The sequence below is a fragment of the Channa argus genome, chromosome 10, assembly GCF_033026475.1.
Source record: "Channa argus isolate prfri chromosome 10, Channa argus male v1.0, whole genome shotgun sequence".
Taxonomy (NCBI): domain Eukaryota; kingdom Metazoa; phylum Chordata; class Actinopteri; order Anabantiformes; family Channidae; genus Channa; species Channa argus.
In genome coordinates, this window is record NC_090206.1 from 23318173 (window position 1) to 23331433 (window position 13261).

The 13261-nt window shown below is 38.8% G+C and overlaps 2 protein-coding genes across 5 annotated transcripts in view; one reads left to right on the forward strand and one right to left on the reverse strand.

The window, feature by feature from the left end:
• Positions 1 to 13123, forward strand: part of bbs12 (Bardet-Biedl syndrome 12) — a 40348-nt gene extending 27225 nt beyond the window's left edge. The window contains exons 1-2 of one of the 2 annotated variants that reach the window (XM_067519506.1): positions 8070 to 8181; positions 9181 to 13122. In XM_067519506.1, the coding sequence (XP_067375607.1) occupies positions 9193 to 11100 (1908 nt within the window). In that variant the 5' untranslated portion in view covers positions 8070 to 8181; positions 9181 to 9192 and the 3' untranslated portion in view covers positions 11101 to 13122. Of the gene's footprint in view, positions 1 to 8069; positions 8182 to 9180 lie in introns of those variants that run through there. The other variant, XM_067519508.1, reaches the window with a different exon arrangement.
• On the reverse strand, positions 4469 to 10014 carry cetn4 (centrin 4). Of its 3 annotated transcripts, none has more exons than XM_067519516.1 (5): positions 9998 to 10014; positions 7447 to 7602; positions 7202 to 7330; positions 6565 to 6702; positions 4469 to 4739 (listed from the first exon to the last, which is right to left on the reverse strand). In XM_067519516.1, the coding sequence occupies exons 3-5, from the start codon at positions 7322 to 7324 to the stop codon at positions 4650 to 4652; spliced, it is 351 nt and encodes a 116-aa protein (XP_067375617.1). In that variant the 5' UTR covers positions 7325 to 7330; positions 7447 to 7602; positions 9998 to 10014; the 3' UTR covers positions 4469 to 4649. The 3 variants fall into 3 exon arrangements, with proteins under 3 accessions (XP_067375617.1, XP_067375615.1, XP_067375616.1); XM_067519514.1 differs by lacking the exon at positions 9998 to 10014 and adding an exon at positions 7858 to 7967; XM_067519515.1 differs by lacking the exon at positions 9998 to 10014 and adding an exon at positions 7795 to 7901.
• Positions 13124 to 13261: the final 138 nt, after the last annotated feature.

Below are 13261 nucleotides of genomic sequence, written 5' to 3' on the forward strand. Positions count from 1 at the left end.
GTTGCTCATCAATATCATAATTTGTTTGTTTTGTTTTGACTTAGTCATATGGTGATGTCATGATGTCATTTTTGTTTTTGTATTTCATTACATATGTATCTTGCACGGTTTACTCCAAATAAAATGATGTAAAAATGTAAAGTTGTTGTGAAATTTGCCTAAATATGGTGGGTGTGTGTGGGTGAGTGGGTGACGTAAAAGAAATATTAGAATATAATGTTAGATATTAGAAAACCAAAAAAAAAAAAAAAATTACAAAGAAATATGACTAAGAGCTAAAACTTTGGTGACAATTAAATGTCATATTCACTAGTACAGTAATCTAAGCTTGCGTATTTAAAACTTGCACTATGAGGCAAATGTATTTACTTCATTTTAATTCTGTAGTTTGCTTTCTACTCCCACTTGCAGTAGTATGATTTCCTATACTGTGGTCTTTACTTAGCTAACAGTGTGCATTTCCGGATTGCGGAGCAAGTGGGCGCAGGGTTGAAATTTTGCATGCAACACATCTCACAAACACAAGTATTGCAGAATACAATTAGCTTTAAAAAAAAAAACACATTAAAGGTGTTTAGAATAAAAGCCAAAGTAAAATTAGTTACTCTATACGTTTTATAGAGATAGAACGAGGGTAAATGATCTTCAGTGATTGAGCAAAGTGAGCATGACATTACCGTAAGTGTACAGGAAGACTACAGAGAGGGTGTGGGTGGGGGATCGCCTGTTTTGGTCCTCTTCACCAGTACCACAACAGGGATGACACAGCTTGTTTACAATCATTAATTAATTTTTCACAGTCATTACTGATTTCAAAGGCCTTAGCCGTCGCTGTGTTCAAATGAAAAATGAAAACAAGATGCAGCTTCGGTCGGCATTATTACTGAGTGAAGGAGGAAATAAGAATCCAATTTAATTTTAGGCTATAATAAACAACACTGGGGGAAGAGACCTGCAAGATGGGAATTTACCACCAGTACGATGCTGGTGAAATGTACCTTTATCTGGTGCAGTAGTGCTGAGTGTATTGTATTAGCCAGCTTCCAGTTGTTAGTTGGAGGTTATTTTGTATTAAATCATATCTATAACAAGGGGAAATAAAAGGAAGTGTGGGGCCAATGATATTCTGAGTGCAACACTCAGCTTTTTATTGGCAAGATTACCTATTTTTCCTCTCTACATACATTTCTTTCCAAAAGCCAATCAGAAAAAACGTATTTTTTTGTTTCCCATCTGAACATGTGATCACACCCAAAGTTTCAATTCTTTATTGTCTCATTATTGCTACTTGGTCCAAATCCAAATCAGCTGCAAAAGTTCTAATCTACCGCAGCTTTGTTTTGAGTGGTTGGAGATGGAGACACCTCAAATCTGATTATGTTTTTTTCAAAAAACAAACAGGGTGAACACAATGAACTGAAATCAATGTCAAAATAATGACTGAATCAACTCATTTGCACGTGTACTTTGTTTTGTACATCAAACCAAAAAGGCCAAACAATTGACAATTCTCAGCAATATTGTCATTTTTTTGACGATTAATATAATCTACTGACATTATGTACATTAAAGTACAGTAATATAGTTGTCAGCTGAAGCTGTATGACAGATTTCCAGAGGTAAAGTACTGCGCTTAATTACATTTTTTAGGCTTGTGTACTTTTACTTCACTTCCTATGATTTATTAACTTAGCTTGATTAACTATTAATTTGTTCTATTTTTTGCACATTTAGATTCTTAAATTACAACTAATAAAACCCACAATGTACAAGTTACATCAGAGATTTTTTTAAAATCTGTATTTATTAGTAGAAATGTTTCTTTGACATAATTTTCAACCTAAGTAACCTAATTAAAACTTAACCAGAAAACTGAACCTTTGTAACAAAGACAATAGAAATATGAGCTCGAATAGGAATGTTCATATGCAGATATATTGTCCGCAGAATCGTGCCATCATCTGTGCATAAGCAGCTCTGGTGAGCTCTGCCTGCTGCCTACTTCTTGACGCCAGAATATAAGCGTAACAAATACATAATGATAATATAAAGCAAGGCAAGATGGACATAAACGCTATGAAAATTCTCCCACTCTGTTAATGTGCTTGTCTTGAAGTACCAAACGCTAATGGAATGAACTTTCAGGTAGCCAATCACGTAGGCAGACTCTTTGTTGACTAAGCTTTCCTTCCATATTTTGACACACCTGATCCACACTAATGTTTTAAGGCGATTGGCTGAGCAACGGGTGTCTTCAAAGCCAAAAAGCAAAAAAACCTTCTATCTACTTCAGCTATCATATCTTGCAAATTAACAAACGTATCTTCAGAACTGCACAAAAATGTCTGAACATCAGTAAATTAGCTATATTAACATACAACACTAAGAGCTTCAAAGGGGAATTCCAGACAATCTCCAACTGTCTAATAAACCTGAAATTATATATAGAAAAGCTGCATTACAAACATGATTGGAGTTAAAAAGCAAACATACCACTGATGCTCACTCTTTGCTTCTTCTAGCAGCAATGACGGGTATTAGTTTGTCTTCATTGTGTCTTACTCAAAGGGGGCTTGTGAAAATAGGTTGGCTGCAAAATGGTGACACATTTTTTGACCTTTAAAAGTTAATAAACTTTTACCAGCAATCAGACTTATCAGCGCTTAGTTGTTTTGGAAATTGATCATTTTATGGGAAAAGAATAAGAGCAAGCACAGTACAGTGGGAGTATTGAACAGTCCGTGTGATGCGAGTTCTCTTTAACCACAGCGGTAGGGGAATAACACTCAGCTGAGGGGCTGTAAAGATATTAAAGGCCATGAAACTCTCGTTATACATAAACATCCAACTCCAATTAGAAAGTTTTCTTCAGAAATCAAACATCCAACATTAGAACACCTACTCTGCTCCGCACAAGTGAAGCACGCTGTCCTGTATGTCAGCACCAAAGTAACGAATTTAGTTTCACACAAATCTTTTTAAGAGTTCAGAGACATCTCACTCTGGATGGTTCAGTTTTAGACACAGTTTAATTCTATTTGTATAGCACTTTTCTCGACCAGTCACACATTGCTTCAAAAAAACAGAACAAAAATAAAAGTCGAACACGACATACAACAAACGACTCAAAGGTCAGTCCAAATGGACGGGCCTTGAGCTGCTCTTTGAAAAAGTGCGTGGATCTTTGATCCAGTGGGAAAGAATTCCCAGCTTTTGGAGCCATAGTGTTCAAAAAGCACAGATCAGACCATAGGGACCTGATGGTGACATGTGGCTACGATAATTCTCTATCAAAATCAGGAGCCTGATCATTTAGGGCTCTAAAAGGTATCGCAAGAATCTGAAACCGACTCCTGAAATGAAACGTTAGTTTCACTGTAGAAGTCCTGAAAAGCCGGAGCACATAGGCCATCTAGTTATTCATCAAGGAGCCAATGTGCAACCGTCTGTCCACTCAAAGCGAACCTCAGAACTGTGTTTCAGCTCTCACCTGACATGTGGTACACTTTGAACTCCTGAGAAGGTGGATGGATTTGAGTCATAGGGGGTAACATAAGAAAAACCTTTGAAACACTGGCCTTTTGATTTGGCTCATCTATATCAATTTAAGTTTCAGCTCGAGAAAAAAAAAAAAATAAAAAAAAATTGGGGCTGCTAGTTCACCACGATAAAAGATACTAATAAAAATGTTATTAAATCATATTTAGTACAATTGACATTTTGACCTTCCACCTAGTTAATTTATGACTTCGGAAACCCACAAAACTTTTTCAATGTGCATTATATATGTGGAATATTTAAAAAAGTGGATATCTCATCTTGAGACAGAACATTTCACATTTTCCACCTGATGTTCCTTCGCTGTCTAGAACAGGTTATCATAACTTTCACAATCAGTGGCAGGCATCCTCAAAATAATAGATGCCGTTTGACGGCTCGGAAAAAGACGTCACTACAATATCCTGTTTATTTTAACAAGGTATTGTGTTTTGGCCAAAACCAGACTTCCGCTGTATATTACAATTAATCATCAGGAGCGTTTTTCCTCTAAGATGATCAGAGCATGTAGGTAGGACAGAACTGTACAGTATGCAGACAGTGACTTGGTTCAGTAACTCAAAGCATGAAGTGAGAGTGACTTGTACTGAGTTACTCATCAGGTTCACACTTGTCATTTCTGTCTACAGTAACAATTCTGGTTAGTCGACATCAACTTAGTCATATTACTTTCACTGTCTGTTCGCCAACATCTGACCATTATTGGCATGTTGCAAGGATGCAACATGCGCTGCAGTAAATTTCAGTACAGAGTTTCAAAGCCGTTGACTGTTTCTCTTTGTACAGATCAACCGCTCAGACATTATTAAGCCGAAGTGTTTCTTCACATCAGGCTTATGAAAACATTAAACTGCAATCTGACAAGTTACATGTAAATTAAGCACAACAGCAACATTACAAGAGACAAATCAACTGATGAAATATATTTATTCTTGCATTGTAGAAAACTGTGTGCAAAGATACAGTATATTTAAAATTGTGTATTTACAAACAAAAATGAATTTGCCCAGGTAAAAAAAAAAAGTCTACTTAGAAACTACAGAAATGTAAATGTTGAAAAGGTCCCAGGAACTAGACCGTAAGGCTCCGATTCAGTAAAGATTGGTCTTCTTCATTATCCGCAAGAACTCCTGTTCGCTGACCTCCCCATCTCCGTCTCGGTCTGCCTCATCGATCATTTCCTGAAAGGATTAAACGCAGCGTGATGCAATGTAAAGCAGAAGTAATATGGGAATTCAAGAAGAACTGCGATTCAGGCTGACGTCTGTCACACAAGTTACGTTGGTACACGACCTCTTCGGAAATAACCAACTTGAAGCATCAATGTACTGTGAAGGAATCACTTTAATGTCTTTCTAAATCAATCCTTTAGTCCACAGTCATCATAAAGATGCTAAAGCCAAGATTAAAGCTTCTCTAATTACATATAGTTGTCAGCCTGTAGCCTGGATTCACTTTTTCATTGATGCCATAGACCTCTGTTGTTGTCCAAAAACTATTAAAAAGACAAAACGGTCACACATTCCACTGCAATGGGTGATGCGTTTCTATATTATTAACTCCAAGGTACTTGTAAATATTGTCCATACTCTTCAGAGTCTCCGCAATTCCACCTAAGAACATTTCACAGAAGGGATTTCCACTATAAAAGTGTTTAATGCACTTAATACACAAAGGCGTTCAGCCTTTTCAGCCTTAAAGAGAGTTCTCTCAAATCTCTGAAACTTTGAATGAAATTATGTTATTTAAAAAGTTATTTGTAATTTTGTTTGTTATGTCGTTTTACTATTTTGCTATGCAGTCTTTCACTGTCTGTCAAAATTTGAAACTACTCTGTAAAATCGAGCTTTAAAGACGTTTGAGCAAAATAAACCATCTTTCTAGTCTGATAAAAAATAGTTTTTAACCTTTGAATTTATTGCTGGTGATTAGCCTTGAGGCTATAACTAATTTAAATATAGACAGTCATTTAGCACATGCTTTTATCATCAAAGCAAACTTATCATCAAGTCCTATCAGAAGAAGTGTTTACGTTTCATGAGATGCAAGTGAAAGAGCAGAAAGGAAGTTTTTTTTTTTTTTTAATCGATTTAAGTGGATAGGAAGGTGCGGAAAAGAGCTGTTTTCAGCAGTTTTTTGAATATTAGGAGCGAGTTTGCTGAGCGAGCAGAGTTTAGTAGCTCGTTCCACCATTGGACCTGATGTCCACCAGAGCACAGTGGACAGGAGGGATTGGAGACCTTTGTCTATAATAATAAGTTCTTTTTCTATAATAAACCTGGACACACTGTACAGAAGTCATGAATTTGGGTCACATGACCAACCACGAGTGCCCCTGGGTGGACATGCAGCTTAGCAGTCTGTATCTGTTAATATTAATGAGATCTGTGGAACTTTGTGGAATAAGTATTTCCAGTATGTTACGTTGATACTTATACTGTACTTTTTTACTCGACTACACTGATCCAACAAGTGGCATTTCTAGTTACTTTTCAGATAAATATCAGACCTCAGGGTTCAGCTGCTTGATTCTCTGCTGCTAAATAGCTGCAACCAGTTGAGTCTAGAGCAGCCATTTACTGTGACACAGGACATGCAGAACAACAAGGAAAGAAGAACAGCAGCAAGATGTGCGAACGCCCTGTGAGGCCCACGTGAATGCAGCTGCTTGGCTGAAAATCTTACAGCTGAACTTGATGTCTGATCTTTATCTGAAAATTGATTATTAACTTGTATAAATGTAGAGGAATATTTAAGAGCAAACTGTGGAGAAGAACTATAAAACAGCACATTCTGGAAATACTTGAGCCATAAAGTTCCCGAATAGCCAATGATCAACATTTTTAGCCCAGATTAATGAGCATCAACATAAATACTGATGTTACACATCAATCAGTGTAGGAATGTTTATCATTGCAAACGTCCACATAAATACTGAGTTTTTTTTTATTTCATAGATCAGTATGTTCAACTTTGTGTTCAGTATTATAGTGGAGTCAACAGTACCTGCAGTTCTTCATCTGTGAGGTTTTCACCAAGCTCTTTGGCAACTCTCTTAAGATTTTTGAAGGAGATTTTTCCTGTGCAGTCATCATCAAACAGCCGGAAAGCCTTCAGTATTTCTTCTTTAGAATCCTTTTCACTCTGTTTACAACGGACAAAGTGTTAACACAACAATAAAACAACCTAAATTTGTTAGAAATAAGCATATTTTATAATTAAATGGAAGGTAATTTATTAAAAAAAAGAAAAAACTACATTATGAGCTGAATTTTTTGGACCAGATACGAGGAACTGTTTTCTATATTTAAAATATTTAAAGTTATAATCAGCATGACATATCAGCATTTATTATAGTGGGCATATAGTAAAATTGTACTTGATGTTACTTTGAGACGACGTATATGGAATTATTGGTGGGTGCAATACATTATTGTAGCTTCAGTTAAGGTCTGTAGAAAACTGCACATTGTGTAATTTCTTTTCATTTGGCTGCTTTAGTACGATTTGCATGAATAGTGTTTGTCCATGTTCAAATACTATGTCAAAGACTGCATTTCACATTTTGAAGAAATGAGTTTCTAAAATACTATTGCAAACACAAATATAGCACTTTTTGAATAGGTTCTCTTATAATACACACCATTTTCACAGTCATTATACTGAGAAAGTCACTGAAGTCAATTGTTCCAGAGCCTTCTTTATCAATGTCTGCGATCATCTTCTTGATTTCTTCTTTCTTTGGTTCAAACCCAAGAGCCCTCATGGCAACCTGTGGCACACGTACACAACAAATCTGACGCTGCTGCCCATTGTTTACCAGGTTAATTAAGCATTACGTAACGTTGCACTTCACGACGTTTGCGGTAAAGCGCGTGAAAACAAAACCTTTAGCTCCTTCACGTCTATTGTTCCACTGCCATCTGTGTCAAAGAGGTCAAACGCTTCCTTGATTTCTTGCTTCTGCTCCTCAGTCAGCTCGATTTTGGGACCTGCCTTTTTCCTTTGGCTAGCCGAGGCAACTGGTTTCCTGTAACTCGAAGCCTGAAAGACAAACATTTAAGACTTGGTTGCAATTTCACATTCGTGTTTACTTTACAGATGAGGACGTGTGATGTTTTTACGTTTTCGTTAGTTAACTGATAATAATATGCTAGCTAACTTTAGCTTCCATGCTGCTCCAAATAAAACAAACATGTATGCAGGTGAGAATAAACGGCCTTTTGCAGCAAATACCTCAACGTCCTATTAGTACAAGTAAGCATGCAATTAGTTCACGACATGTATTTGGAGTGATACCATTTAAATTGACGATTTAGCAAGGAAAGCTTCAATGTCGTGTTGGATGATCGGATGTCAACAAAACAGGCAGCAACGGCTATTTCTTTTTTTTCTGTCAAATTGCACGAGTTGACCAATAGAAACCCTGAAAGCACCGTGACGCAAGCACATTAGCCAATCACAAGAAGGACAGGGTGGGTTCTTAACTGTGTCCGCCAATCGTTGAAATAGTTTCTTGTATCCCAGCAACCAGGAAACACGACGCATGCGCATTGCTCCATCTTTGGACAGGGCAGCTGATCAGTGGGAGCAGATGCTACCATTATATTGAATTAAACCAAGGTAATGTTTTATTGTTTATGGATACATGCCGTCCACTTTACACGATGATTTGCAGACAGCCGTGTGGTTTACTTCATTTGCCTTCCTTTGCCTTATTAAAGACAGTTCAAATTAAACATGTACCGTAAGTGGCTAGCTTGTTAGCTACCGCTTGTTTTGTGTAGACGGTCAAGTCTGTTCATCTGCTTCTTTTAATGTCACTTCTCTATTTCGATGCTGTGTTGTAACACTTATTAGTATCATACAGTTACATGTATCATTTCCTTTTTCAACCGTTAGCTTTACTTTTTATTGCACGAATTGTAAAAATAAGGAGGAAGTTTCAGAAAGTATATAAAGCCTTTTCACTACCTGAACACTTTATTGGTTACGGTATTAAATGTAATTTAATGGGATTCGCCAACCAAAGTTGGCCCATCAGTCTAAACCCAACCCACGAATGTAAAATGAAAACACTGTGTTTTTTTTTCAGTGAATGCACTGGAATAAAAAGTAAAATATTAACCTCTGAATTGTGGTCAATTAGAAGCAGAAGAGGTGAAGTGAGCTCTTCCTATATTGAGTAGTCTCTTCCTAAAGTCTCGGCCTAAAATTTTCTGACCGTTTTTCTAAAAATAAATTGTGATGCGTCACAAGTTTTTGGAGAGACGTACATTCACTGGTCAAATCTAACGCAATCCAATACAGCAACTCTGCTATGAGTTAAGAGTTTACAATGTTATTGATATATCATTTTACAGTTTTTAAGCTAAAACTGTAAGAAAGCTGAAAATTTTACTCTCTTTTAATTGTTGAGATCATATTGGCTGGTGGAATTGTACTGGAGTGCATTCTAAGTAGAGGCTGTTCTAACGTTTTGGTCCCCTCATTTATTTTAAATAGGGGGACCAATGACCATTTTGCAATAGATTGTACAGTTGTACCTAATAAAGTAGCCAATGAGCTTTTAATTCGTGAAAACGAAGAAACCTTTCTTTCTCGTTTTTTATTTTTATTTAGGAACCTTGAGTGATGCTGGGAACTAAAGTTCTAAGTCAACGCCGACACATCGGGCTGCAGAAGCTCTCGGCACTGGCAGGAATCACACATTCATCTTTGGGCCCCAATAAAATGTACAAGTTTATCCAAGATGACATAAATGGTGAATCAGCTCTTGTGTGTTCTTGTTTTCGCATCTTTGAGAACCTGGATCTGTGTTGCGCTGTGGGTCAGCTGGTTTATGATACTATCCAAGCCCACCAGAAGGTGTATTATACAGGTTCAGGATGCTTGCTGTTTCTTGCCGGAGCGTGGAGCCGTGCGGCTCTGGAGTGCCTTCAGAGAGGAATTTCAGTATCACAAATCATCACGGCCATGTCTGAAGGGATGGATATCTGCTTGAATGTCTGCAGAAAATGCAGCATGTCAATTGAGGATCTTGGCGTGGCTCAGTCAGAGGGCTGCACTGCGCTGCCTGGTTTGGGAATTCAGGTATCATCACAGGCATCATCCCACCAGAAAGGGACAAAAGAATCTGGCCAGAGAACTGTACCCACAATTGGACATAGGAGGATAAAGCTCAGCAGACATTTTTGTGAGGGGAAGTCGGAAAATGTCTCCACAGTATCGCAGCCTGCTCAGCCTAAACGTCCTGACATTGCACACATTGCTGAGGGACTGAGCCACGGTTCGGTCAGTGCAATGAATTTAGTTGTCAAAGCCAGCTATGTGCAGTCAAAATGTAATCAACAAGATAATATTTGTTCCACCTTCGACATTAGTAAAGTGGTGACTTGTTTGCTGCCAGGTCTACCAGAGGAGTGTGCGTGTGTCTTACCAGGCTGCATTGTTCTTTTGTCCGATGAACAGGCTTCAGTTGCACATTCCTTAAAAGAACAGCATTTGAAGGTCGCTCTGATTACTGGAGAGCTATCCTATAGCTACCGCCATCTTGGGTTTAGCAGACCAGCAGGTATACAGTACGTGAGTTACCAGTCCGCTTTGATAAATTCAAGCAAAGAGGAAGAGTGGGTAGTCAGGCTTGTGGCAATTCTTTTGAACCTGGAAGTGAACCTGATACTAGTCGGTGGGATTGCTAGTGAGAAAGTGATTCAACACTGTTGTAGACATCATATACTTGTGGTGGAAAAAGTAAAGTCTTCTGTTTTCAAGACGTTCGCCACTGTAACAGGAGCCGTTCCAGTGGCGTACGCCACGCAGTTAAGTAAACAGTGTGTTGGCACTGGGCTTAAGGTTGTTATATGGAGGGACCTCAGCAGCCGTGAGACAAAGCCGTCAACAGCTGTGAACATTTTAACCAGTGGGAACAGTGGATTGGTCACAGTGATCCTCACAAGCTCTGTGCATGGCAAGCTGCAGGCCCTGGAGGACCAGTTTTGGGCCTGCGCCTACCGTTTACACCATGCGTTGCAGGACAGAGCCCTCCTCCCTGGTGCTGGAGTGACAGAAATCCTTTGTATTGAACACCTTCAAAAGCAAGCAAAGCACTATGCCAAACACTGTACACAGATGAACGGTGACGCTGTGCAACACAGCCGAGCAGGCGCTGCTGCTGATCACTGCAAGGGTGTAGTGCTGGAACTCCTGGCAGATGGTTTAATAGATTACATATCCACTGTTATGGTTAACACTGGAAAGTTTTCAAAAGTCAAAGCAAGGACTGTGGTGAATCAGCACCTCCATGACTATAATGGACGCGTAGGCATAGCTGCAAAGTTTTCCCAACTTTTCCTGGAGGGTGAAGAAGAGGACAGGAACCGCGATGCTACAGCGGTGAAAATCTATGATAATCTGGGCGTGAAACAGGAAGCATGGAGGAAATCCTTAGATGTTGTCTTCTTGGTCTTACAGACCGATGCAGAGGTCATCACAGGCATAGACCAAAACACTGGCCCACAGGATGACTTGATGCTGTTATGATCTCCATGCAGCATTTTTTTTTTGGGGGGGGGGGGGGTTAGTTAACATACATTCCGAGGCGGAGGGGCTCACTGTATTTAGATATGAAAGATTTTTTTTTTAAGAGTCCTACAAAGTAAAAGCAGGAGAACAAAAAGTTGTTGTAGTCTTTCTTTTGTTTTGTCTCCAAGTCAGCTGACAATTACAAAACTCATTTTAGTGAAAGAATTATACCTATTTCCCACCACCTGAGGGAGACAAAATGACACGACCTTGTGATGCAACGTCATGCATGTAACTACAACAAATGTCTAATGCACTAATTTCACATCAGAATTTAATTACACAAATATTCTGTCATGCAAGGTATAGAGCCAAAACATTACAAATATCATTTTTTCTATTTACAGTTTGAGACGATTTACCTGATTGTCCATTTAATTTTGGCCACCTTGACCTCCTAGCTATGTCAATGACAAATGAGACAAACGTGCATGTTATATGCATTTTGCAACCATTCACATTATTATTATTAAGCAAGCCTGACTCACCTGACTCAGTTTCTATCTTCATGTTCATGTTCATATTCACCTCAGCCAGGGAAAATAAAAACTATATCCCCTAAACCGCAATTTCATTTCCTTCTCACGGAGCACGGGAGGAGTTTTGTTGCACACTGGTGTCCACTGCCAAATGCTTCATTCTGTTGCACCAGCTTGGCGTTCGATCACTCTGACCCTGCGTCCTGGGCAGCCGTGGTGGTTTTATGACCCACTCACTCGTCATGGGAACAGTTGATGTAGGAGGAAGGCCTCCAGACGGACTACAGTTTTATTTGATGCGGATGTTAGTGTAGTTTGAAATGTAGGAACCTTTCTCGAGCCATTATTTCCCTTCGTACAGCATCATCAGGAGATTAATGCCCTGACCTCCATTTAGGTGACTGGAGTCGGTTCATAAAGGATTTTATAATATCTTTGAAAACGTGCAACTACTACAGGGCAGTAATTGCAACCTGAGAAACTGTTATTTTAATGAGTGTCGTCTACTCGGAAACATCAACAACTGCCCGAAAACAGTGGTGGTTCATATGAAAGTAAAACAACAGTTGGTTATCTTCAGACTTTTTCCTATTGTGTATTGTATTTCAGAGGTGTCAGTTGAAACGACACGTGAGACCTTCCATTTCCTCTCAGTAAGAGAGAGCGAGATTCTTGCCTCGCTCTAAAAATAGTTAACAGAAATAAAAACGTTAGAAAGGCTTTATAACAAGCTTGACTCAGGCATCACTCAGCGGCCCTGTGGCAAAGGGAGGGTGGGGTATGACATATTGAAAGCAACACTGAGAAGAAAATTGGAATGGCAAAGTTGGTGGTGCATCTGAGAGTTCAAGCTGAGTCCATGTCCTACTGTCTGTGCAGCATGTGCACAGAGAAAACTGTGGTGTTTGCACAGATACAATGAAAAAGTACCTTATTCCTGTAAATGTAAAAACCTGAAAAGTTGGTTGACACGAACATGTTTTATTCCACAGCAGCTGGTTTCCAGTATGAACTGTCACCATGTTAAAATCGTACTAATTGTTCAATATTTGAATGTAAATTAAAGCATTTCAATTGTGAAACTATGAGGATCAAAAGCAACTGGAGGCTTTTCAGGCCACGTGTTGCACGTGTTACATGAGGTCCTTAAAAAAGTTTGTGTATTCAGACAATTTTTTTATGGAACATAAACATTTGGATATTTTTTGTTAAACTTGAAAATAAAGGTTTGAATTTATACTATTATTTGCATAAATAGTAATATATATTCTTTTACTTCACCATAATGTGGGACTTATGAAGTGTAATATGGTAATGAATTGTATTTATATTCATAACCATACACGTGAATGTGCTATTTTCCTTAGAGAGCGTCATTGCATTTTATGTCCTACAACTGTTCAGATCTGTTGCCAAGACGCCATCGGCCTGGTCAAAATGTCAGCTCTTTAACTGATCAGTGTTCGGGGAGGTTACCAACACGATGCCACCCAACGGCGCAGCTGACTTACGACTGATCAGGCAGAGTTTCAGATGTGGTCGCAGTTGCCCAGAAACCCAAACCAGCGAGTGGCTATTTTGACAAACGCGTGGCCCCATTGGTCTGAAAATCAAAAGAGAAACCAATCCTGCTTTCGGCT